Source organism: Oncorhynchus mykiss, chromosome 7 (genome assembly GCF_057628025.1).
Source record: "Oncorhynchus mykiss isolate SJ-2025 chromosome 7, ASM5762802v1, whole genome shotgun sequence".
Taxonomy (NCBI): domain Eukaryota; kingdom Metazoa; phylum Chordata; class Actinopteri; order Salmoniformes; family Salmonidae; genus Oncorhynchus; species Oncorhynchus mykiss.
This window is the reverse complement of record NC_143028.1, coordinates 66240638-66268037: the sequence shown is the minus strand read 5'-3', so window position 1 is coordinate 66268037 and position 27400 is coordinate 66240638. Positions and strand designations below refer to the sequence as shown.

The 27400-nt window shown below is 40.2% G+C and overlaps 3 protein-coding genes across 5 annotated transcripts in view; 1 reads left to right on the top strand and 2 right to left on the bottom strand.

Moving 5' to 3' along the window:
• The first annotated feature begins 425 nt into the window (after positions 1–425).
• LOC110528431 (ninjurin-1) lies at positions 426–16006 on the top strand. The gene is made up of 4 exons (XM_021610485.3): positions 426–700; positions 6544–6787; positions 10417–10600; positions 12016–16006. The coding sequence occupies exons 1-3, from the start codon at positions 644–646 to the stop codon at positions 10557–10559; spliced, it is 444 nt and encodes a 147-aa protein (XP_021466160.1). The 5' UTR covers positions 426–643; the 3' UTR covers positions 10560–10600; positions 12016–16006.
• On the bottom strand, positions 15999–21497 carry LOC110528430 (caspase recruitment domain-containing protein 19). Of its 2 annotated transcripts, none has more exons than XM_021610484.3 (6): positions 20169–20461; positions 19133–19272; positions 18769–18925; positions 18429–18494; positions 18233–18298; positions 15999–17773 (listed from the first exon to the last, which is right to left on the bottom strand). In XM_021610484.3, exons 1-6 carry the CDS (start codon positions 20173–20175, stop codon positions 17664–17666), a joined length of 546 nt encoding a protein of 181 aa, XP_021466159.2. In that variant the 5' UTR covers positions 20176–20461; the 3' UTR covers positions 15999–17663. The 2 variants fall into 2 exon arrangements, with proteins under 2 accessions (XP_021466159.2, XP_090097924.1); XM_090241798.1 differs by having other exon boundaries at positions 16005–17773; positions 19133–19268; positions 20169–21497.
• A 219-nt stretch (positions 21498–21716) lies between these two features.
• The window catches only part of LOC110528429 (protein bicaudal D homolog 2), a 30823-nt gene continuing 25139 nt past the window's right edge, over positions 21717–27400 (bottom strand). For both annotated transcript variants that reach the window (XM_036984005.2, XM_090241796.1), the window contains one exon: positions 21717–24312. In XM_036984005.2, the coding sequence (XP_036839900.1) occupies positions 24310–24312 (3 nt within the window). In that variant the 3' untranslated portion in view covers positions 21717–24309. The remainder of the gene's footprint in view (positions 24313–27400) is intronic.

Sequence of the window (27400 nt, the reverse complement as noted above, 5' to 3'; positions counted from 1 at the left end):
TGTGTGTAGACTATTTTTAGAATAAGGCTGTAACATAACAAAATATGTAAAAAGTGAAGCGGTCTGAATACTTTCCAAATGCACTGTATATTGCTGCTAGTAGTGTGCCTCTGCAAATATATACTGAAGATGTACGCAAGATGGCACCTTCAGCATTGGAAAGTGGAATATTATTCTGACGCATTCAGCAACAGTTACGTTTTTCAAATGATGTTGAAATGGTGTTTGGGAATATTTTTTTACCAAATTCACCAAATACATACCAGGCTTAGCCCAAAGTTAGAATCAGAGACCCTTCAAATGATCAGATCAACGGTATTTACAATATTCATGAAAACCCTATATAGTATTTTAGATTTTGTGAAACTCTGTGGAATCCCTTGTGTTTCGCCCAAATGAAAGGGGCATTCCTTAATTATCAAAACATGCAAATTCAGAGGCTACTTTCAGTTTCTCTAGACCCCAGTGTAAAAACGCCCCCTAGTGAAGCCCTGTAGTCAGTCCTCCACTTCTTGCCGTTTAGGCGTTTTTCACATAGGGACCGACCCGGCGGCCACTGGCAGAAACACAACGACACGGACTCCCACAACACATTTAGGATTTTAACCCCCTTTAGATTAAATTAAATATTTAAGAGGCAAATATGGCAACTGAAAACATGGAAATGAACGGAGATGCAGACGGAGAGAACGGAGGAGAGGTAAGATAGGCTACGATGCAAGAAGCTGTGAGTCCGCAGTCTGCAACAGAGACCAGCCCCAATCTACGTAAAAATGTTTGGGTTTTTTTCTCAGAAAAATGGCCATAACCTATGCCGCAGTTTACTGCATCTAGGTTACATTGTAACCTAACAGTTATAGTTTACCATATAGGATACAATGTAACTATTACTCGCTACGCGGATGTTAATCGGTAGTTCATTTATTAACATCTCACAATTCTGTGCTGAAACTTTTCTTTGTGGGGCTTCAACAGGACTATACTAAATTAAGCACCAGTCTCGTCTGAATGATTGCAAACCCAATACAATAGACTTACTCGTAGTCTATAATGGGCATATTAGCATAGTTTTTGAGTACAGTTTGCGCGTAATGATTACGCAGTATGCTCGTGAAAATGAAAATCCGCAGAAATACAACACGTGCCTGTTGTCATGGGGATTATGCTCCGAACAGTGGATATTTTATGAGATTGGGAGCGTAGCCAATGGGCCTGTTGGTGGTCATCAGCATCGACCAAAGGCACATAAATGTATTTTGGAACGTAAAGAAAAGGTCTATACGGATAATTAAATGCCACACGTTAAATGTTAAATACAGACAGAACCATATCATTTAGAATTGTGTGTATTTTATGGGAGGGTGCTTTAACCCTTTTGACTATATAGCATACACAACCCTTGATCACGTTTTAGGCCTTTTTCAAAGACCATTGTCACTAACCTTTGAACTAGTTCAGGTTTTCTATTACAGCTAATTAAGTAATCGGTTATAGTCCAAAACCCACCTGTTGAGGATTAAGTGTGAGATCATAGCCATGCTCCTGGTTTAGACTACCTACACGAGGAGAATCCCTTTATCGACTATCCTTCAAATATTATGTTGATGTGTTTGAAAACCCAAATCATGAAAAGTATCAGAGAACTTCATCTACCAAACGATTGATCCAACAATGTTTGGTAGCTAGAAGATGGCAAGAATGTTGTTGTCAGTTGTTTATAACTTTATAACACCAAACTGTGTTGCATTAAAAATACATTACACAATGAGAAAGTAGGGAGAAATGGTGACTTCCCACATTCATAGCAGGTTATCCAGGGGCCATGCTTGTGAATAGGTGACATATATTAAGGGGAAAGCCACATCATTTTGTTACTAACCTAGAGTAAACACCTGTTACACCACAACAATAGGTTATAACAATGTCAAAGGCCAAAGGAAAGCAAGTAGAATTCCCCACAAGTCCCCATTGATGTATGTTGAGGCGACAGCTCTGAGTGTTCAGTGCTATGTGGTTGTTAGTATTTGGTGTAATATGCCACAGAAAACAAACATTCCTTTGGGCAAAGGTAAACGTCCTTCCCTACCAAGCAGTTTAAGTTTAGGCCTACTCAATGTCTGCTTCCGAAATGGCCCCCTGGCCTATTCTCTATATACTGTAATGCACTAGCTACCAGAGACCTGGTCAAAAGTAGTGCACTATATAGGAAATAGGGTGCCATTTCAGACCCATTTAGTGTTTACATAATTATGCAGGATACTTTCAAATCACTCAGTATTGATTTGTCTTGTTGGTGGTCTGCCGAAAACTAAATAGTTTACGTAGCCTCAGAGACCATGTATGCTTAGCGGTCCAATTATCTGTTTGGTTGGCAGACCAGAGTTGTCTGCAACTCTGTCATTCTCCTCAGTGGTTTATTCAAGGTTGTCTGTTGTGCGTGTTGTAGAAAACACTGCAGTTCTGTAAAAAAAATAATACCCTCTTTGAAGAACATATTTTGAAAGTCCAACATCCCAAGTGAATCACAATGCATTGAGCAACATAAAGGAGGTGTCCAGTCTTCACCTGCTCTGCTCTGTGAGCAAAGTGGCATAATGGCCTGGGATTCCGGAAATGATTGACATTTACAGTACCAGTCAAAAGTTTGGACACACCTACTCATTCAAGACTTTTTCTTTATTTTGACAATTTTCTACATTGTAGAATAATAGTGAAGACATCAAAACTATCTTCACTATTATTGTACAATGTAGAAAATAGTAAAAACAAAGAAAGACCCTGGAATGAGTAGGTGTGCCCAAACATTTGACCAGTACTGTAGGTAATTGGCTAAGAAACACTGTTACCGCCGATAAATCCACTATAATTGAGAATTTCAATAAGCATTTCTCTACGGCTGGCCAAGCTTTCCACCTGGCTACCCCTACCCCGGTCAACTGCCCGGCACCCTCCACAGCAACCCGCCAAAGCACCCAGCATTTCTCCTTCACCAAAATCCAGATAGCTGATGTAATGAAAGAGCTGCAAAATCTGGACCCCTACAAATCAGCCGGGTTAGACAATCTGGACCCTCTCTTTCTAAAAATTATCTGCCGAAATTGTTGCAACCCCTATTACTAGCCGGTTCAACCTCTCTTTCATATCGTCTGAGATTCCCAAAGATTGGAAAGCTGACGCGGTCATCCCCCTCTTCAAAGGGGGTGACACAAGACCCAAACTGCTACAGACCTATATCTATCCTACCCTGTCTTTCTAAGGTCTTCGAAAGCCAAGTTAACAAACAGATTACCGACCATATCAAATCCCACCATACCTTCTCCGCTATGCAATCTGGTTTCAGAGCTGGTCATGGGTGCACCTCAGCCACGCTCAAGGTCCTAAACGACATCATAACCGCCATCGATAAGAGACATTACTGTGCAGCCGAATTCATCGACCTGGCCAAGGTTTTCGACTCTGTCAATCACCACATTCTTATTGGCAGACTCAACAGCCTTGGTTTCTCAAATGATTGCCTCGACCTGGTTTACCAACTACTTCTCTGATAGAGTTCAGTGTGTCAAATCGGAGGGCCTGTTGTCCGGACATCTGGCAGTCTCTATGGGGGTGCCACAGGGTTCAATTCTCGGGCCGACTCTCTTCTCTGTATACATCAATGATGTCGCTCTTGCTGCTGGTGATTCTCTGATCCACCTCTACGCAGACGACACCATTCTGTATACTTCTGGCCTCTCTTTGGACACTGTGTTAACTAACCTCCAGACGAGCTTCAATGCCATACAACTCTCCTTCCGTGGCCTCCAACTGCTCTTAAATGCAAGTAAAACTAAATGCATGCTATTCAATCGATCACTGCCCGCACCTGCCCGCCCGTCCAGCAGCATTACTCTGGACGGCTCTGACTTAGAATACGTGGACAACTACAAATACCTAGGTGTCTGGTTAGACTGTAAACTCTCCTTCCAGACTCACATTAAGCATCTCCAATCCAAAATTAAATCTAGAATTGGTTTCCTATATCGCAACAAAGCATCCTTCACTCTTGCTGTCAAACATACCCTCGTAAAACTGACCATCCTACCGATCCATCGACTTCGGCGATGTCATCTATAAAATAGCCTCCAACACTCTACTCAACAAATTGGATGCAGTCTATTACAGTGCCATCCGTTTTGTCACCAAAGCCCCATACACTACAAACCACTGCGACCTATACGCTCTCGTTGGTTGGCCCTCGCTTCATACTCGTCGCCAAACCCACTGGCTACAGGTTATCTACAAGTCTCTGCTAGGTAAAGCCTCGTCTTATCTCAGCTAACTGGTCACCATAGCAGCACCCACTCGTAGCACACAGGTATATCTCACTGGTCACCCCCAAAGCCAATTCCTACTTTGGTCGCCTTTCCTTCCAGTTCTCTGCTGCCAATGACTGGAACGAACTGCAAAAATCACTGAAGCTGGAGACTCATATCTCCCTCACTAGCATTAAGCAACAGCTGACAGAGCAGCTCACAGATCACTGCACCTGTACATAGCCCATTTATCTACCTCATCCCCATACTGTATTTATTTATGTATCTTGCTCCTTTGCACCCCAGTATCTCTACTTGCACATTCATCTTCTGCTCATCTACCATTCCAGTGTTTAAATTGCTATATTGTAATTACTTCGCCACCATGGCCTATTTATTGCCTTAACTCCCTTATCTTACCTCATTTGCACTCACTTTATATAGACTTTTTTTTCCTACTGTATTATTGACTGTATGTTTTGTTTATTCCATGTCTAACTCTGTGTTGTTGTATGTGTCGAATTGCTATGCTTTATCTTGGCCAGGTCGCAGTTGCAAATGAGAACTTGTTCTCAACTAGCCTACCTGGCTAAATAAAGGTGAAACTATGTTACTTAGAAAAGTCCTGATCAAACTCAATGGAAAACAACTGTGCAATCATCAAGCTCTGTTAGAGTTTCTTGTTTTTACCCATCAGTGTTGATCTTAAACCTGCGGCTTATACTAATTGTTGAGTTTTGTTCATATAGAAGCAACATGAAGAGCCCACATATGAATCTCACAGTAAAACAACAACAGTTGTTCAGTTAATGTACTACCAGTGTATGAACAAGGAAGGCAGAGGATGGGAAGGAAAAAGGAGAGCTGAGAAGGGCTCCCATCTCTTACATGAGCAACAACATTGACTGGTCAGCAGTGTCTGTTCAGACCCACAATGATCTGTTTGTTACTCAACAATCATGCTTAAGAAAAGTGTCTGGCATCACCAGAATACGTAATACAGTACACGTACTGTATCTCAGCCTGTTATAACACTCTGGATATAAGCAGCAGAGGTAAGTCTCTCCTTGGCCCAAGAGAGGGAGAGGGACAGATAACCAGATACTGAGAACAAGGCCATGAGAAGGTTCCCTCATTAAGTATTTCTAGTTCAATTTTGAATACAGCAGTATAGGAATCTAGCCCATTTGAATGACAGAGAGATGGGCAACAAGATTGAGTGAGAAAATGTCACACAAAAAACTGGGCCAGAGAAAGGGAGTGAAAGTCAGAGAATGGGATGAATGAAAGACAAAGAAAGATCAGTGCAGGAATTTGAGGGTTATAAGTCAGTGAAGGAAAGCAGGCTGCTTCTCATAGAGAAGTAACTGTCCAACCATTGCTAGCCTCGGTCACAAGGACAACTTTTTCCTCTGTGGGCTGTGAGTGTTTTTAGAGGTGGTGAGAGGCATGTGGGCTTCTCTGTTTTACACTGCCAACCTGGGCACAAGGCTCTCCTTGTTTTTTGGATGGTCAGGCTGGACGGTTCCACCCAAAATAAACACTCTGTCCTCAACCCACAAAGACGCCTGGGTAATGTTTGGTTTAGGAATCCCACTTTTTCAATGATGTAACAATTTAACTTCGTATTTTCCAACCCGCTCTACTGCAGGGTGGTAAAGTAGAGAAGAGACCTTCCTCCACAGGGTGAACTGCTTTCTCCTGGTTTACAGTTTCAGTATCTACACCCTGGTTGGCAAGAAACTGAAGAGAAGACATAGCACATGATCTCTTGACCTCTCTTCCTTTCTATCAGTTCTCTGTGCACGGTGCGCAGTCACCATGGACCGAGGGCATGGTCACACTTCCTGTTAAAATAGTCCCACAACACTTTCATTTCCCACAAATCCACAGCAGAGTCACTGTAGGAATCCCCAAAATGTCCACATACTTCCATTAAAACTTTATCCTAAATAAGCTGAAGGTCAGTATGACATAGTAAAAAGTTCAGTGAGGACATTAACTCATCATAGTGTCATATAATGTAGCATAGCACCAGCCTCTTATATAATAATAATAATATAACTAACAGTGTGCTCTCCTACAGGTTCACTTACAACTGTAACCAGACAATGATGTACCTGAGTTAAGTTCATAGACATAAGGATAGATAGACATAGGGCTAGATATACATTATGTTTATACTGAACATAATTGATGTCTTTGTCTAGTCTATGTTGTACTAATGTTAGTCTCTCTGTATTCATGTCAGGTTCCACACCTTAGGGGCAGGAATCACAGGGCGACGGGGGGTGCTCTGAACATGAACCACTACGCCAATAAGAAGAGTGCAGCAGAGAGCATGCTGGACGTGGCATTACTCATGGCCAACGCCTCCCAGCTGAAGGCTGTCCTGGAGCAGGGCCCAGGTTTCACCTTCTACAAACCTCTCATCACTCTCATCTCCATCTCCCTCATCCTGCAGGTCACAGTGGGCATCCTGCTCATCTTCATCGGTGGGTCTCAATTCTATTCTATTCAACTTTATTAATCCCCCCCAAGGGTATATGAAGAAAGTAATCCACACTCTGTCTGGCTCTGGCGCTAACCAGCAACTGTTTGCTTCCCAATAATATTGCCTTTCTACTGAAGAGTGAAGTCATTCAATACTTCCCACAAATGTAAAAGCATTAGATCGGTGGAGGCATGAGCTAAGAGTTTCCACCATATTTCTTATCCCAGTCATTCCATTTTTTCTTTCAAATCAGTGAAGGGCAGTGCACACTTTGGGAGGGAGGAGCGACATTTGGGACGTAGCCATAGATTGATGAGGCGTGGGGCCAGGAGCGTAGAAATATAATGAATAGAATGGGTTTGGAACCTCTTATCCTGACAATTGTACTGGTAAACTCCTGGGTACACTGGTTGCCTGGTATTGTGAGGCAATAATTTCCATGGTAATATAGCATGTTAATTCAAATTATGATGTCATTATGATGATGTTGTGCTGTAAATTTTAAATTCAAGGCTCTCTGACTAACAGACCATTTAAACACATTTTATGGATAGGCTACTGTGAAAGGCCAGGATAAAAAAGGCACAACACTTTGCTGTTGAACCAGTCTTAGTAGCTTAGGCCTAGGGTAAGGGTAGCCTATGGAGAGCTCGGTATGAAACAGAACAACAACAATATTTCTAAATAGGATGGGGTCAGAAGCATGACATCATAAATCACTTCTCTAGTTCCATGGCACTGTGTGCACATGTAGGCCTAAATGTCTTTAGGTATAACATTTGCACGTCTATACAAGATACTAGGCTCCTGTCAATTGTTGTTGCCTACAGTGCCTTGCGAAAGTATTCGGCCCCCTTGAACTTTGCGACCTTTTGCCACATTTCAGGCTTCAAACATAAAGATATAAAACTGTATTTTTTTGTGAAGAATCAACAACAAGTGGGACACAATCATGAAGTGGAACAACATTTATTGGATATTTCAAACTTTTTTAACAAATCAAAAACTGAAAAATTGGGCGTGCAAAATTATTCAGCCCCTTTACTTTCAGTGCAGCAAACTCTCTCCGGAAGTTCAGTGAGGATATCTGAATGATCCAATGTTGACCTAAATGACTAATGATGATAAATACAATCCACCTGTGTGTAATCAAGTCTCCGTATAAATGCACCTGCACTGTGATAGTCTCAGAGGTCCGTTAAAAGCGCGGAGAGCATAATGAAGAACAAGGAACACACCAGGCAGGTCCGAGATACTGTTGTGAAGAAGTTTAAAGCCGGATTTGGATACAAAAAGATTTCCCAAGCTTTAAACATCCCAAGGAGCACTGTGCAAGAAGAAAGCCATTTCTTAAAGATATCCATAAAAAGTGTTGTTTAAAGTTTGCCACAAGCCACCTGGGAGACACACCAAACATGTGGAAGAAGGTGCTCTGGTCAGATGAAACCAAAATTGAACTTTTTGGCAACAATGCAAATGTTATGTTTGGCGTAAAAGCAACACAGCTGAACACACCATCCCCACTGTCAAACATGGTGGTGGCAGCATCATGGTTTGGGCCTGCTTTTCTTCAGCAGGGACAGGGAAGATGGTTAAAATTGATGGGAAGATGGATGGAGCCAAATACAGGACCATTCTGGAAGAAAACCTGATGGAGTCTGCAAAAGACCTGAGACTGGGACGGAGATTTGTCTTCCAACAAGACAATGATCCAAAACATAAAGCAAAATCTACAATGGAATGGTTCAAAAATAAACATATCCAGGTGTTAGAATGGCCAAGTCAAAGTCCAGACCTGAATCCAATCGAGAATCTGTGGAAAGAACTGAAAACTGCTGTTCACAAATGCTCTCCATCCAACCTCACTGAGCTCGAGCCGTTTTGCAAGGAGGAATGGGGAAAAAATTCAGTCTCTCGATGTCCAAAACTGATAGAGACATACCCCAAGCGACTTACAGCGACAGCTGTAATCGCAGCAAAAGGTGGCGCTACATAGTATTAACTTAAGGGGGCTGAATAATTTTGCACGCCCAATTTTTCAGTTTTTGATTTGTTAAAAAAGTTTGAAATATCCAATAAATGTCGTTCCACTTCATGATTGTGTCCCACTTGTTGTTGATTCTTCACAAAAAAATACAGTTTTATATCTTTATGTTTGAAGCCTGAAATGTGGCAAAAGGTCGCAAAGTTCAAGGGGGCCGAATACTTTCGCAAGGCACTGTATGTGCAAGGCATTTAATCGGACGAGAGGCGGTCTTTGAAAATAGGGATGGACAGCCTACTTGAACAAGCAAAATGAAGTATGCAGGTATGTGAATTGTGAATAATGAAAAGGCATGAGGGAAAATAACAAAATATTTCAAAGCACTCTCGGTAGACCATTTAAAACCCTGTTATTCATACGCTACTTGGCTAATGAACAGGATAAAAAGACCCATCTATGCGATGCGGCTAAACGAGCCTTGATTAAGGGGAGGGTAGGCTATGCTTGGTTTTTAATCAAATTAAATGAAATAGGGGAAACCAATCTTTTTTTAAATGTTTCTAAGTATGAGATTCACCTGCACAAAAGGCACTCTCTTCTATGGGCATTGTGTGTCATGGCTGAGCTTCCGCTCCCAAAATCCATGCTATCATCAACTGTGTTACCATTAAGACCTACGTTTTGTGTGTCTTTAACTTCCCACTAGCGCTGCATGAAATTGTCACTTTTGCACTTGTTTTTAAAGACACAACTCAAATATTGCCACCCCTCGCACTTCAGCGCAAACGGGCAGATGTTAGACAGGTAAGTTGCCGAACCTAGAAAATGCCAGTGTGCCAGTTTTTACATGACGAAATTGCAAACTAACATGCTTTTTGACCTAGTGCCTCAACGCCAGACAAAATTAGAGCCATATGTGTGTCTGTCGGCCTGAGACTGGCTCTCTCAGCAAACATAATATTATCTGTGTATTGAGTGAAGCCTGGTCCATCACACCCCTGGCCATAATATCCTTATGTTCCCCTGCCAGGGGCTCCCATTGTGTGTGTGGGAGAGTTCAGGAATGAGACCATTGAGTGTTGTATTTCTCCTCTGAGCTGGTTCAAATTAGGAATACTCAGCTTAATGTCCTGAGGGGGAATTGCTAATGTTACAGGAGTTGTGTGTCTGCACTGAGAGCATTTGAAAAATGCTAAACTAAACTGGGCCCTAACTAACTCTCACCTCAATCTCCACAACATATTAGCCATCTCCAGTGAGGAATATAATGAATGTCCTAAATAATAATTCACCTGAGGGTAGGAAATGTCAAAGTCTGTATCTTCATATCAGATGGTTCAATAATGATTAGTAAGACAATGCTGAATAAATGATGGTTAAAAAGCCAGGCGGGCCACCATGTGGTAGAGCTGAGTTCACTTGTCCAATCTTGTCTACTTGTCCAATTTTGTCTACGCACTCAGTGATTACTTCAAAGAAGGGAGAGGGGAAGAATGCACTTTTAAGGAATTCAAACAGTGCCCCCAGTCTTAGAAGCAACACTTGAAAACACTGGCATAGCTCCCTCTGTTGGTTGGATTGAGGACATGCTTGGAGACAGTAAATTAATCCTCAACATATTTTGGTGTCTCTCTCTTGTTCTGTAGTAAAGTGGAACGTGAACGATGAGAGCATGCACTTCAAGCTGAACATTATGGAGAATGTCACCACAGCACTCGTCTTCATCATTGTTGTAGTCAATGTCTTCATCACAGCATTTGGCGTCCAGAAGCCCAACACCAACTCCTAACTGCCCTCACTCCTTACCCATGTTCATCAGATAGTACACAGGTAAAGGCATTATACTAGTGTTATATATACAATACGCACATACTTTGGTAGTGTTTGGAAATCATACATGTATGAGAGTTGCATGTCACATTCAGGTTACATGAGCTTTATAAATACACTACATGACCAAAAGTATGTGGACACCGGCTAGTCGAACATCTCATTCCAAAATCATGGGCATTAATATGGAGTTGGTCCCCCTTTACTGCTATAACAGCTTCCACTCTTCTGGGAAGGCTTTCCACTAGATAAGGGAACTTTGCAGTGGGACTTGCTTCCATTTAGCCACAAGAGCATTAGTGAGGTTGAGCAGTTAGGCCTGGCATGCAGTAGGCATTCCAATTCATCCCAAATGTGTTCGATGGAGTTGAGGTCAGGGCTCTGTGCAGGGCAGTTAGGTTCTTCCACACAGATCTCAACAAACCATTTCTGTATGGACGTCACTTTGTGCCGTGGGGCATTGTCATGCTGAAACAGGAAAGAGGCTTCATCAAACTGTTGCCACAAAGTTGGAAGCACAGAATCGTCTAGAATGTCATTTTATGATGTAGCATTAAGATTTCCCTTCACTGGAACTAAGGAGCCCGAACCATGAAAAACAGCCACAGACCATTATTATTCCTCCACCCAACTTTACAGTTGGCACTATGCATTGGGGCAGGAAGCATTCTCCTGGCATCCACTAAACCCAGACTCGTCTGTTGGACTGCCAGATGGTGAAGCGTGATTCATCACTCCAAAGAACGCATTTCCACTGCTCCAGAGTCTAATGGCGACGAGCTTAACACCACTCCAGCCGACGCTTGGCATTACGCATGGTGATCCTAGGCTTGTGTGCGGCTGCTCGGCCATAGAAACCCATTTCATGAAGCTCCTGACAAACCGTTATTGTGCTGGCGTTGCTTCCAGAGGCAATTTGGAACTCAGTAGTGAGTGTTGCAACCGAGGACAGACGATTTTTACACTCAGCGCGTAAGTGGCCTACCACTTCGCAACTGAGCCGTTGTTGCTCCTAAACGTTTCCACTTCACAATAACAGCACTTACAGTTGACCGGGGCAGCTATAACAGGGTAGAAATTTTACAAACTGACTTGTTGGAAAGGTGGCATCTTATGAAGGTGCTACATTGAAAATCACTGAGCTCTTCAGTAAGGCCATTCTACTGCCAGTGTTTGTCTATGGAGATTGTATGACTGTGTGCTCGACATTTTACAACTGTCAGCAATGTGTGGCTGAAATAGCCGAATCCACTAATTTGAAGCAGTGTCCACATACTTTTGTGTATATGTAGGTAGGCCTACTGTTACAGTTACAGTACTGTCACACATAGGTGAATCTTATATTAAATGTTTGATATTGTAATTACCTACCATAGCTGCAAAGCTGTACTAACCCAATTACTGCTATGTTACAGGCCAGAGAATTTCAGGGATCCAGTCTTCCATAGGCCTCAAGCCATCAGGTTCTCTGTTACGTCAAAGACAATGGATAGATCAACTCTACAGGACTCACACTGGCCTTTCATATCCACAGCCAGTCAACATTTCAGAGGCAATTACAAACTCAGAGTTGACCATCTTTGTCTTTCCATATTCATTTCTCAGGATCTCAATCAGATTCATTATCAAGATCAGAATTTGTCAACTTTGTCTTCCCCTGGTCATTTACCCTACTTCATGTTGTTACGTCACACACTTCATCAGTTGCTATTTACATGCTGTTAGAACATTACATTGTTCAATGACCAATGGCGTTCATTTATTGCCTTTTCAAATATCAAATTTATTTATATAGCCCTTCGTACATCAGCTGATATCTCAAAGTGCTGTACAGAAACCCAGCCTAAAACCCCAAACAGCAAGCAATGCAGGTGTTGAAGCACGTTGGCTAGGAAAAACTCCATAGAAAGGCCAAAACCTAGGAAGAAACCTAGAAAGGAACCAGGCTATGAGGGGTGGCTAGTCCTCTTCTGGCTGTGCCGGGTGGAGATTATAACAGAACATGGCCAAGATGTTCAAATGTTCATAAATGACCAGCATGGTCAAATAATAGGTCTGGGACAGGTAGCACGTCCGGTGAACAGGTCAGGATTCCATAGCCGCAGGCAGAACAGTTGAAACTGGAGCAGCAGCACGGCCAGGTGGACTGGGGACAGCAAGGAGTCATCATTCCAGGTAGTCCTGAGGCATGGTCCTAGGGCTCAGGTCCTCCGAGAGAGAGAAAGAAAGAATTAGAGAGAGCATACTTAAATTCACACAGGACACTGGATAAGACAGGAGAAGTACTCCAGATATAACAAACTGACCCTAGCCCCCCGACACATAAACTACTGCAGCATAAATACTGGAGGCTGAGACAGGAGGGGTCAGGAGACACTGTGGCCCCATCTGATGATACCCCCGGACAGGGCCAAACAGGAAGGATATAACCCCACCCACTTTGCCAAAGCACAACCCCTACACCACTAGAGGGATATCTTCAACCACCAACTTACCATCCTGAGACAAGGCCGAGTATAGGCCACAAAGATCTCCGCAAACGGCACAACCCAAGGGGGGGCGCCAACCCAGACAGTAAGATCACATCAGTGACTCAACCCACTCAAGTGACGCACCCCTCCTAGGGACGGCATGAAAGAGCACCAGTAAGCCAGTGACTCAGCCCCTGTAATAGGGTTAGAGGCAAAGAATCCCAGTGGAAAGAGGGGAACCGGCCAGGCAACAGCAAGGGCGGTTCGTTGCTCCAGAGCCTTTCCGTTCACCCTCACACTCCTGGGCCAGACTACACTCAATGATATGACCCACTGAAGAGATGAGTCTTCAGTAAAGACTTAAAGGTTGAGACCGAGTTTGCGTCTCTCACATGGGTAGGCAGACCATTCCATAAAAATGGAGCTCTATAGGAGAAGGCCCTACCTCCAGCTGTTTGCTTAGAAATTCTCGGGACAATTAGGAGGCCTGTGTCTTTTGACCATAGCGTACGTGTAGGTATGTACAGCAGGACCAAATCAGAGAGATAGGTATGAGCGAGCCCATGTAATTCTTTGTAGGTTAGCAGTAAAACCTTGAAATCAGCCCTTGCCATGACAGGAAGCCACTGTAGGGAGGCTAGCACTGGTGTAATATGATCAATTTGTTTTGGTTCTAGTCAGGATTCTAGCAGCCGTATATAGCACTAACTGAAGTTTATTTAGTGCTTTATCCGGGTAGCCGGAAAGTAGAACATTGCAGTAGTCTAACCTAGAAGTAACAAAAGCATGGATACATTTTTCTGCATCATTTTTGGACAGAAAGTTTCTGATTTTTGCAATGTTACGTAGATGGAAAAAAGCTGTCCTTGAAACAGTCTCTATATGTTCGTCAAAAGAGAGATCAGGGTCCAGAGTAACGCGAGGTCCTTCACAGTTTTATTTGAGACGACTGTACAACCATTAAGATGAATTGTCAGATTCAACAGAAGATATCTTTGTTTCTTGGGACCTAGAACAAGCATCTCTGTTTTGTCCGAGTTTAAAAGTAGAACGTTTGCAGCCATCCACTTCCTTATGTCTGAAACACAGGCTTCTAGCGAGGGCAATTTTGGGGCTTCACCATGTTTCATTGAAATGTACAGCTGTGTGTCATCCGCATATCAGTGAAAGTTATATGATCTACAGGGTTATTTTATACATATCCCAGAGCCGCTGTCCTGGTGACTTTGTTCTAGAAATACTTGATGTACACACCCAGCTGCTGCGCACGCGTGCAAGAGTCTTCATTCTACTTTTAGCTCTGTACATAAACAAGTATTTCTATATTTTTACCACCCTAGCTAAAACCCAAAGCACAGCTGTCTTAACTGCTATTGTTAATGCAGTAGAGGTTTGCAGATGTTTTTGGACTTCAGCTTATCTGGGTGTGCTGTAAACGCAGTGGTGAAAAGTACTTAATAAAAAAAATACTTTAAAATAATACTTAAATCGTTTTTTGGGGTATCTGTACATTACTATTTAAATTTTTGACAACTTTTACTTCACTACAATCCTAAAGAAAATAATGTACTTTTTACTCCATACATTTTCCCTGACATCCAAAAGTACTCATTATATTTTGAATGCTTAGTAGGACAGAAAATGATCAAATTCACACACTTATCAATAGAACAACCCTAATCATCCCTACTGCCTCTGATCTGGCGGAGTCACTAAACACAAATACTTCATTTGTAAATGATGTCCGAGTGTTGGTGTGCCCCTGGCTATCCGTAAATTAAAAACAGAAAATTGTGCTGTCTTGTTTTCTTAATATAAGGAATTTTACATTTGACTTTTAATATATTTTAGCAATTACATTTACTGTTGATACTTAAGTATTGTATATTTAAAACCAAATACTTTTACTCAAGTAGTATTTTGCTGGGTGACTTTCACTTCAGTCATTTTCTATCATTTATTTTACTCAAGTATGACAATTGGGTCCTTTTTCCACCACTGTAAATGCTTTGACCACAGCCCCATGCTAAACATGTGTACATCATTGTACAGCAGAGAGGAGCGGATATAATCAGAGTCCTGTATGAGCCTGGGCCTACATATCGTATATATATATATATATATATATATATATATTCAGGCAGTACTGTACAGTTTACAGTCATTAAGGGTTAAAAAATTCAAATAACTATCCCAAAATAACCAGGTTTAAGTTACCAGACGTTTGCAACCTAACAGTCAACAAACCTCAACTTGGTATCAAAGGGGGACTGTGCATGCTGCCTTATATATGTAATCTCAGATCTGTCAAATACAGTATGTATAGTTAGAATTTAAATGTACATGTATATACACCACAGGATGCTGCTGAGGGGAGGACAGCTCATAATAATGGCCGGAATGGAGTAAATGAAATCAAACATATTTGACACCATTCCAGTCATTCTGCTCCAGCCATTACCACAAGCCCTTCCTCCCCAATTAAGGTGCCACCAATCTCCTGTCATATACAGTACAAAATATTAAAGGACACCTTCCTAATATTTATGGAGTTATTTCCCCCCACCCACCCACCCATTGAATGGTACACATACATGTCTCAATTGTCTCAAGACTTTAAAATGATTATTTAACCTGTCTCCTCCCTTCATCTACACTGATTGAAGTGACATCAATAGGGGATCAAAGCTTTCACCTGGTCAGTCTATGTCATGGAAAGAGCACATAATCTTTTGTACACTCAGTGTATAGATTTGTGTTGGAAGTGTGTATGTCATGCCTCGTTTAGCCTTGACAGTATAATAGTTTTTCTATTTTTGTAAATGAAGGACCAAATCATTTAACCCCACTTAATATACATTTTATGCACTATATGCAGTAGAACACTTTACTACTCTGAAATGAAGTTTGTGAATAAAATACAACAATTTGTTCAGATATTGTTTTTTTATTGTCCATGCATGGAAAGGCTAATGAAGGCACTTGAGAGACTAAGACAGTTAGTCTGTGGGGAGACTCCTAACTTCCACGTTTAGACATAAAAAGAGTAGGTATTACTGGTGTATCACAGCTCTATGTCTACACATGGATTATATCTGGTAGGTTAAATGTGTATTTAACATGATGTTCCCTACTATAAAACAGTATAGGCCTTATAATCTACTTCCCCCATTAACAATATTGACCTTAACAAACTAAACATAATTACAGCAAGTTAGTGAACAAAGGCTTCATGCATGTGTAAGAGAAAACATAAGACATGTTGGTTAGAGAAGGCTTTGAAAATTCTTAACATTTGAGAAAAGTGAGAGAGAAATAGACTCCGAGGTGAAACAACACAGTTGAGACCTGAAATGTATTACTTTGTGTTGTTTTTTTAGTGGGCATAATAAAAAAAGAACACTTTCAAAAACAGTGACTTAGTACCATTTTCACTCAAAAAATATTTAAAGATGGAATCCGCAGTAGGGGAAACAGCGCTACTGTCCGCCACACCGCCATTGTTTCGTTGGCGAACCGGAGGTAAGGAGCCTCACACCAAAATAAAAATGCAGAAGATATTCTGCTGTTCTATTACACGTCCAATGATGTCAGAGAGTAAAAACTGTTTGTTGTTTACAGTAACCTCTTTGTGGCAAACGGACATAGCAGTTTCACCATGAAGGATTCCAGCTTTAAACATCAGGAGATAAGTCAATCACTATAACGTGATAGTTCTAGTGAACATATTGCAATCTCTCTGATATCGCTAAGTGACACATTCATTAAACTGTGCCTAGATATACAAACATAGTGGACCTGGATTCATCTAATGTAAAGACATTATGTGGTGGACATTTAGCCCAAGCCAAACACTGGGCATATATTATAACATTGTTATTACATATGTGTTTCTCATAATCTCCCTGACAACAGAGACATTATCACAAAACAAATAGCAATACATTTAGTGCTTGGTTGTTTTTTTCTTGAACAAATTAAACACATCATCTTATAAATACACCAAATAAATGTATGTTTTCTAATGTCAATCCCCTGAGTATACTGAGCAGTACAACACATACCCTGGAAAAGGTTCCGTATTTAAAGTGAGCCTGGTCTCTGGGTATTCTGTACAAACCCCTACATGTCTACTGTGTCCACGCCACACAAATTAAGATGAATGCAGACAGAATCTCTGATGCTATTCAGTAACATAGGCTTACATTTAGTGTAATAATAGTTGCTTTCACCAGAGAAGAGGCATGTCTATAACTAACCATTATTAGGACAATGAAAGTCCATAAAAACAGAGCTGTATGAAAAATTGTCAGCGAAAGTAAGATCCTTAAACCCAAAAGAGATATATATATAATATATATATATATATATATAGTATTTACAGAGTTGTAAAAATCAATGACTTAAGGGCTTTAAGGCCCTATGAAGACGAATCGAATAGAGCCCAACCAAGCTGTACTAACCGTAGTTGCTGTAACTAGTTTGGTTCAGGCTGGCACGGTAGTGTGAAAAGGGTGTAGTGTAGTGTGGATGTCCGGAAGCACCTCTGGAGTGTGTGTTCTGATGTGCTAGTGGTGTTGGAGACACACCCACTACTTCCTGATGGGCTCTTCAGTGTACCATATGAGAACCTCTCGGGCTCGTCGACCCAATCCAAGAGCAGCCATGCCAAGAGCCCTGCTGCCCCTTGTTACTTTGGCCTCTGCAGGACAACACATGGTAGGTTCAACTTTGTTTTATTCCCCAACAAATAATCATGATAGCATTGACAACTTCAACCTAATGAAAACTGAATAGGTGTAAAAGCCCAAAACCAATGAAAAAGCTTGCCCTGTCAGGTATGAGATGCAAACACTAGAGCGTTTTAAATTACATAAAAATACACTTTTTAAAATCGGTGATGTTATTGTTTTAGACATCCTTTGTGTTTTATGTTATTTTTCTCATTCTTTTCACTGCTTCTTCCTTGTTTGTTTAATTGTAAAGTGTCATCCGATTGCACTTTAAATAAAGTTTGATTTGTCATAACATGAAGATGCAATGTTATGCTTGATTTTTATTTTTTAAAAGTCTACAGGAGTACAGACGAGCTGTAAAAATGTATGATTTCTGGTGTTCCTACTGTTTTCTTTGGGGGAAAAAAAACAACAATTTTACTCACCGCCATAGTAATGTAGTAGAGCCACCCCAACTGCAACACTGAAACAACTCAGGAAGAACATATGACCTGGAGAGGGAAGAGAGAGCAGAAGACAGTATGTGAGAAAGAGAAGTTTACGGTACGTAAAGGGCATGTGTGTTTACAGTACATGTGTTGGTAAGTGACAGAGTGTGCACTTTCTGTGAGTATAGCTTACCTCTGTCGTTTAGCACATATCTCTGCTGAGTGGGTGAGGCTGCAGTCGTGAACGGGTCTATAGAATCTGGGAAAGAGATTGCAAAATGTCAGCGATAATGTCATCCTCACTCAATCAAATCACATTTTATTTGTCACATGTGCCGAATACAACAGGTGTAGACTTTACAGTGAAATGCTTACTTTACAAGCCCTTAACCAACAATGCACAGTTAATAAAAATAAGTGTTAAGAAAGCATTTACTAAAATAAACTGGAGTAAAAAAAGGTATTTTGGTGTGAATAATAATGAGAACAAATGTCAGATCTCCAGTGACTGATTGACAGTCGGAGAGACTAACCTCTGAGGCGGAGACGCGTGGGTAGGCTGAAGTACACCTCTTCCACATGCAGGTGAAGTGCCCGGTAGAACTCCCGGCAGGCCTCTTCACCTTTCCCCTGTAGGTGAGCCAGGAGCTCGGCCAGTCGGACGCAGGTGGGCACATCAAGGTCCCTAAACTGGATCATCAAATCATATTCAGCATTCCAGGAATTCAGAAACACATTTTCTGTGAACGCTAGCCTATTACTCAATTGTAACATTGTGTTACAGTCTGTCTGGCGCTGGTCTGACAATGAAACAAGTAGTCATTCTCGGACTCTTACTACCAGTGGAAGTTACCACTACCCTGGGTCAAAATTATTTTACTGGGGAGCAAGACTCACTTTGGTGGCCTCCTTGTCTGTGAGGATCTGCGGGTAGATCCTGTTGAGCTGCAGGATGAGCTTATCCACTAGTTCTGTGTCCAGGCGACGGTCTGCCCTAAGGAACCGACTGTCCTCCAGCAGCTGGTCATGGAAGCTGTCTGACAGTCACATTGGAATGAATCACAACATGAAAATTATAATAATAAAATGGGAAGACATGAGGATCACACAGTTCATATTTGGGCAAGGATATGGAATGATTGCCTCCCTAAATGAGGATATGGGATATACAGTATAAACAAACTAGGACAGTGAAATCTCAAAATATGCTACTAGAGTCAAAGTTTGAAGAGGCATTTACAGCAGAATGAAATCTAGTTCCATTTTTTACATTTGGAACGTTTTGACAGAATAGGTAGGCTATGCCAGGTCGACATTGATTGTCTGGACATGGCTTGTCCTAAAATAGCCAAGTACACGTAGTGACTCTAGGGTGAAATGTAAGTTAAATGCCTTGTGCCTCGCTGGCTGCTCTCGGGCACATGATTTTCTTCGGTAGCCTATACTTGCCTCTTAAGAAAATGTGTTGAATTCAGCTCAGTCTGTGTGTGTCTAATGCTAGTAATGTACAATATCTTTTTGTGTTATAATGTGTAAACGGGTAGGGTACAGCAACTTGTGATATCATTTTACATTAGTTCAAAGGCAGGCGCGAGGTGTAGCCTACACCAGAAACAATGTTGCTTAGAAATAGACGTATCTGCCGGGAACACTACACGTTGCAAAGGGTTAGGCTACCAAGTGTTAGCACGATAGCAAACATTACATTAGAAGTTGGAAGTGCCATGTCATTGCCATTCAAAACTCTCGAAAAGACAAGGAAGAAGCTGTCCACTTGTTGACAACCATGCTCTCCCGCCCAGACTGGTTACGTTACGTTCAAGCACAATATCATGTGGGTAAGTGTAAATGATACAATTAATTTTAAAAACATATCCATGGCATAAAAACAGAAAATACACTAGTACTATATTATAAGAAGTATCCGCCAAACCTCCCATTGTGGAGTCGCTTCTGTTCTTTGTTAGGACCCTCCCTCGAGATCATCAACCCGGTGTTCACTAGTTACCACAGCCACGAAGTCATAATTATGGCTAAACCCGCGTATTTCTACAAATGATCTTCTTAAAATCACACTGCTAACATTATATCCAACCCTAACCTTAAATTAGGTCGAATTTTCCCCCCATACATTTTACGATGACCTTCATTAGCCAACTTTGTGGCTGGGGTAACTAGTGACAACCCATCAATCCAACACAACTGCAGGGAGTGGCTATAACTTCCCCGGAAATGCCCAATACCACGTATCCATGACTAAATGTATCAAAGGTACACATTGAATATAAAGTAGCCTAACTTTCGGTTATTTCAGTGAGATTTAACATCCATAATTCGGGATATGTTAAAAAAAAGTTGTAAATGCTATGAAAATGTGTTATGATCTGATCTCGTTTGATTTACAGTAAGGCCCATAATCACGCATTTTAGGATTAAGCTATTATGGCTATATTTGTATTGACTAATGCATGTTGGAAAACTTCCTAAATTAATACACAGGTCATTTTAGAGGGACACATTGAATGACTGAAGCATAAATATGATTAGATAGTGAAGATACTGTAGAATAGATCAATAAATACACACACACACAAACATTCACATTTGTTGTTGTTGTTTTGGCTCTGTACTCCAATACTTTGGATTTGAAAATATACAATGACTATGAGGTTAAAGTGCTTTAATTTGAGGGAATTTTCACCCATACTTTGAGGGACCAAAAGTATTAGGACAAATTCACTTTTGTGTGTATAAAATTAGTAAAAAGTTAAGTATTTTGTCCCATATTCATAACGCACAATGATTACACCAAGCTTGTGACTGACTGGTGGATGCATTTGCTGTTTGTTTTGGTTGTGTTTCAGATCATTTGGTACAGAAATGAATGGTAAATAATGTATTGTAATTTTGGAGTCACTTATATTGTAAATAATAATATAATATGTTTCTAAACACTCCTACATGAATATGGATGATTCCATAATTACAGATAATCCTGAATAAATGGTGAATAATGATGAATGAGAAAGTTACAAAGGCATAAATACCATACCCCCTCAAAATTCTAACCTCACACTATTGTAATGGTGAGAGGTTAGCATGTCTCGGGGGTTTGATATTTATGTGTCTGTAACTTTCTCACTCATCATTATTCACAATTCACTCAGGATTATCTGTGCTATGAATATGGGACCAAATACTTAACTTTTTACTATTATACACATACTGTATAAGTGAATTGGTACCCTAAAATGAGAGGACTATGTACAAAAAGTACTCTAATTTCTAAACGGTTCACTCGATATGGTTGAAAATACCCTCGAATTAAAGATGACAGTCTGCACTTTAACCTCATATGATAACCTCGTTGTATCCTTTAACATCCAAAGTGCTGGAGTACAGAGCCAAAACAACAAAACATTTGTAACTGTCCTAATACTTTTGCGGCTCACACTATATAAAATATAATCCCAACACCACATTAAGACTAAAGTGAAGTTTATTTGGCATACCTTTAGGCAGAATAAAGACTAAAGTGAAGTTTATTTGGCATAACTTTAGGCAGAATAAAGACTAAGGTGAAGTTTATTTGGCATACCTTTAGGCAGAATAAAGACTAAAGTGAAGTTTATTTGGCATACCTTTAGGCAGAATAAAGGTAACTATGAAACATGCACCTTGCCAGTGCAACATCATCATCATACAGGTAGGCTGTTGACTTCTATTGAGCACACATCTCACCTACCATCTCCATCCAGAGTCTCTTGAAGACGACATGAAAAAAGGCATCGATATGGTATCAATATGGCAATAATCATAATCCACATTATCGACAATGCCAACATACATGACATTGTTTAAAAATAAATACAAACAAGTGAAGTTATTTAGTACAAAGATATACAACTCAATTAGGATCAAAATTGTGAGTAAGAAGTAGTAGTAAAATGTAACAATAGCATCAGCAGACAAACAGACAGAGAATGTTTATACTGTGTTTCTATATCGATTGCGTTCAAATTGCACTTGTAAAAAAAGAGAATCCCAAATGTAACTTTTATTGCATCAACAATAAATTAAATGGCACTGCAGATGTGTTCATGACTTAACTTAGTCTGTTTGTTGAAATCACAACAACACTTTTAGAGGATGTAAAAAGGGCTCATAAAATTGCATTAAAACAGACAATACAAAAAGTCTCCACCATAGTCGCCTGAACTTTGCCATACAAAGGTAGAGTATAAATAAGTATTTGCATTAGTAATCTCTCCCTCGGCCATCATCGAAAACGCTCTGAACCACTATTAACTAGGCAGCCAAAGTTAACAGCTGTGGTATCATTACTCTTAAAACAAGGTTTACCGATTAATAATAATCATAATAATAGCCCCTAAATTTGCAACTCTGCATGCTTGCAGGATCGCAGAATCACTTCACACAATTCACCACAGTTCCTATTATTTTCCTCAATCTGTTATTGACTGGGGTCATAACCTCTTACCACAATTCTCAAAGACATAGAAAACATTCAAATCTAAATGTAGCTTCTCTTTTGTGGACAGAACAAACTACTAGTCAAAATTAAATCCAGCTTCTCTTTTGTGGACAGAACAAACTACTGGTCTAAACTAAGGCCAGAAATTACCCACTAGGCACACACTGGTTGAATGTCCTGCTGGAACATCCTGCTCTCACTGGTTAACTTTTTTTAAGCACATTATCAATATGTGACAAGATTTTTAAAAAAGAGAGGAAAAACAAATTCCAATTTAAGATGTTCATCTATGTGCTTGTAGAGAATGTCTGTTAGCTTGTGAGTCCTATTGAATATTGACCCCAGAGAAAACTGGAGCAAGTTAGTTCCTATGACTTTGCTGGTTTGTTCTCCATGGAAATGTTGTTATCAATCTGACAGTTATATAATGACAAAAGCTCAAATATTTAAATTACTAATTAATGCTCCAATGACCAAACATGTAACAATTCTTAAAAGTGTATGAACACCTCACACATTCACTGAGGTGTGAATTACAAGCAAAAAAAGAGAAATAAAAAGACATGAAAAGTGTGCAGTCATCAGGGGAAACATAGACAGAGTAATACCAGTATAGTGGTGGACAATGTGGGATGAGTGACTGAATCACAATGGGGGGTCAAACTGTTGGTCATACCCACAGAAATAGACCTAGATATCTCTATGGTCATTCCCACAGAAATATACCTAGATATCTTTATGGTCATTCCCACAGAAATAGACCTAGATATCTCTATGGTCATACCCACAGAAATAGACCTAGATATCTCTATGGTCATACCCACAGAAATAGACCTAGATATCTCTATGGTCATGGCCACAGAAATAGACCTCGATATCTCTATGGTCATGCCCACAGAAATAGACCTAGATATCTCTATGGTCATTCCCACAGAAATATACCTAGATATCTATATGGTCATTCCCACAGAAATAGACCTAGATATCTCTATGGTCATACCCACAGAAATAGACCTAGATATCTCTATGGTCATACCCACAGAAATAGACCTAGATATCTCTATGGTCATACCCACAGAAATAGACCTAGATATCTCTATGGTCATACCCACAGAAATAGACCTAGATATCTCTATGGTCATACCCACAGAAATAGACCTAGATATCTCTATGGTCATGGCCACAGAAATAGACCTCGATATCTCTATGGTCATGCCCACAGAAATAGACCTAGATATCTCTATGGTCATTCCCACAGAAATATACCTAGATATCTCTATGGTCATTCCCATAGAAATAGACCTAGATATCTCTATGGTCATCATACCCATGAGTCTTTGTTGTTTCCTGCAGCCACACCAAGACACCAAACCCCTGGGGATTTCACGCATCTGTAAAGGTCAAGAGTGTGTGTGTGTGTGTGTGTGTGTGTGTGTGTGTGTGTGTGTGTGTGCACAGAAACAAAGTCCTCACACTACAGCAGTACGTGTCTCTGACATTTGTCTCAGGCCAGGAGGGGACACTGAAGTAATCATCGGCAAGCTGACTGTCAACCTTTGAAGGACACAGCTTGGTTAAATTACTGTAAAATAGAGAGATAAGAAAATTACATTAAAATCTGAGGGTTAGATAATCATCTGGCCAGTCTTCATTTGATAAATCTTGTTTGATTAAACGGTTACCTATGTTAGTGGCAGTGGGGAGTCATTGGGGTCAAGAGGATGGTTAGTCATGTACAGTGCAGGCCTGCTGGCTGCAGGAAGCAGAGGACTCAGGTATGGTATTGTATTTACATGCAGGTTAGAGGATTGATAATGATTTAGGAGATGAGTTTTCAGATGACAGGTTAGAGAAGATGATGAGGAGGGTGGGTTGACAATTGGGTGATAGCGTTATAAGAGAACAGCAGGAGGTATATTATACAGTCCTCATTAGAGTACATAGTCCTCATTAGAGTAGAGTTAATAGTCCTCATTAGAGTAGAGTATATAGTCCTCAGTATAGTATACCGTCCTCAGTAGAGTAGAGTATATAGTCCTTAGTAGAGTATAGTCCTCATTAGATTAGAGTATATAGTCCTCATTAGAGTAGAGTATATAGTCCTCATTAGAGTATTTAGTCCTCAGTATAGTATACCGTCCTCAGTAGAGTAGAGTATATAGTCCTTAGTAAAGTATAGTCCTCATTAGATTAGAGTATATAGTCCTCATTAGAGTAGAGTATAGTCCTCATTAGAGTATTTAGTCCTCAGTAGAGTATATAGTCCTCATTAGAGTAGAGTATATAGTCAGTGGAGCAGAGTATATAGTCCTCAGTAGAGTATATAGTCCTCATTAGATTAGAGTATATGGTCCTCATTAGAGTATTTAGTCCTCAGTATAGTATACCGTCCTCAGTAGAGTAGAGTATATAGTCCTTAGTAGAGTATAGTCCTCATTAGATTAGAGTATATAGTCCTCATTAGAGTAGAGTATATAGTCCTCATTAGAGTATTTAGTCCTCAGTATAGTATACCGTCCTCAGTAGAGTAGAGTATATAGTCCTTAGTAAAGTATAGTCCTCATTAGATTAGAGTATATAGTCCTCATTAGAGTAGAGTATAGTCCTCATTAGAGTATTTAGTCCTCAGTAGAGTATATAGTCCTCATTAGAGTAGAGTATATGGTCCTCATTAGAGTAGAGTATATAGTTATCAGTAGAGTATATACTCCTCATTAGATTAGAGTATATAGTCCTCAGTAGAGTATATAGTCCTCAGTAGAGTATATAGTCCTCATTAGATTAGAGTATATAGTCCTCATTAGAGTAGAGTATATAGTCATCAGTAGAGTATATAGTCCTCATTAGAGTAGAGTATATAGTCCTTAGTAGAGTATACTCCTCATTAGATTAGAGTATATAGTCCTCAGTAGAGTAGAGTATATAGTCCTCATTAGAGTAGAGTATATAGTATATAGTCAGTGGAATAGAGTATATAGTCCTCATTCGAGTAGAGTATATAGTCCTCAGTAGAGTATATAGTCCTCATTAGAGTAGAGTATATAGTCCTCATTAGAGTATATAGTCCTCAGTAGAGTAGAGTATATAGTCCTCAGTAGAGTAAAGTATATTGTCCTCAGTAGAGTATACAGTCCTCAGTAGAGTATATAGTTCTCATTAGAGTAGAGTATATAGTCCTCAGTAGAGTATACAGTCCTCATTAGAGTAGAGTATATAGTCCTCATTAGAGTATATAGTCCTCAGTAGAGTAGAGTATATAGTCCTCAGTAGAGTATAGTATATTGTCCTCAGTAGAGTATACAGTCCTCAGTAGAGTATATAGTTCTCATTAGAGTAGAGTATATAGTCCTCAGTAGAGTATACAGTCCTCAGTAGAGTAGAGTATATAATTCTCATTAGAGTAGAGTATATAGTCCCCATTCGAGTATATAGTCCTCAGTAGAGTAGAGTATATAGTCCTCAGTAGAGTAAATAGTCCTCATTCGAGTATATAGTTCTCATTAGAGTAGAGTATATAGTCCTCAGTAGAGTATACAGTCCTCAGTAGAGTAGAGTATATAGTTCTCATTAGAGTAGAGTATATAGTCCTCATTTGAGTATATAGTCCTCAGTAGAGTAGAGTATATAGTCCTTATTAGAGTAGAGTATATAGTCCTCAGTAGTGTATATAGTCCTCATTCGAGTAGAGTATATAGTCCTCATTAGAGTATATAGTCCTCAGTAGAGTAGAGTATATTGTCCTCAGTAGAGTAGAGTATACAGTCCTCAGTAGAGTAGAGTATATAGTTTTCATTAGAGTAGAGTATATAGTCCTCAGTAGAGTATACAGTCCTAGGTAGAGTAGAGTATATAGTTCTCATTAGAGTAGAGTATATAGTCCTCAGTAGAGTAGAGTATATAGTCCTCAGTAGAGTAGAGTATATGGAGTTTCTAATCCTCAGTAATGTTGTCCTGAAAACCCTCAATAAACATTTCACAACCAACCTACGCTCATAACCATATCTTGGTTTAATTTATACAAAACCGGACCCATGTTTAAATGCTTATTCCTAACTTTAACTAAGCCTAATGTATCAATGCTCTGGTATTTCTCTTCAGAACAAACCTTGTTCGACAATCTCCATTATATAAAGTGCCACGAAAACAAACCACATCACACATTATCACTTTATGATATCAAAGCAAAACACTAAAGTGCCTAAACTCACAGTCCACTTTTATTTAGTAGCTACAGTATATGTAATTGCACTTCTTTAGTTATTCCTGAGTGGTTTTGGACCAGACAGAAGCAGCAGGGTAGAAGCTTCTGGCAGTGAAAGGGCCTTAAGTCTGTCTGCCTGTCTGTCTTTGTCTGCCTGTCTGCAGCCGACACTGCCGCCTGTCTGACTGACGGTTATACTCTCTTACACTTTCCTCAAAACCTCTCGTCATAAGAGCTACATAACACTGTCATAATCATGGCATAACATAGTCATACAGATTATGCCATGTACACTCCTGCTCTAAAGTCATGTAATAACGCATACATGCTACACCGTTAGCCACCATTGTCATGGTTACAGCAACATCCTTGACAGAACAATGCCGGTGAAGCTCAGCAGTGCAAAGCGTGATGAGAGGTTAGAGGTTATGATGGAGGTTATAGAGTTCAAAGGTCACAGTATATATTG

Bases quoted from the DNA above. Each gene is read 5' to 3' on its own strand.
- LOC110528431 (XM_021610485.3), top strand. From the start codon at position 644: ATGGCAACTGAAAACATGGAAATGAACGGAGATGCAGACGGAGAGAAC. The intron at 701-6,543 runs GTAAGATAGGCT...TATTCATGTCAG, and splicing joins ACGGAGAGAACGGAGGAGAG to GTTCCACACCTTAGGGGCAG. The intron at 6,788-10,416 runs GTGGGTCTCAAT...CTTGTTCTGTAG, and splicing joins CATCCTGCTCATCTTCATCG to TAAAGTGGAACGTGAACGAT.
- LOC110528430 (XM_090241798.1), bottom strand. From the start codon at position 20,221: ATGATCTCGAGGGAGGGTCCTAACAAAGAACAGAAGCGACTCCACAAT. The intron at 18,495-18,768 runs GTTAGTCTCTCC...TCTCTTTCCCAG, and splicing joins CACGCGTCTCCGCCTCAGAG to ATTCTATAGACCCGTTCACG. The intron at 17,774-18,232 runs GTGAGTAAAATT...GTTGTCCTGCAG, and splicing joins TCTACTACATTACTATGGCG to AGGCCAAAGTAACAAGGGGC.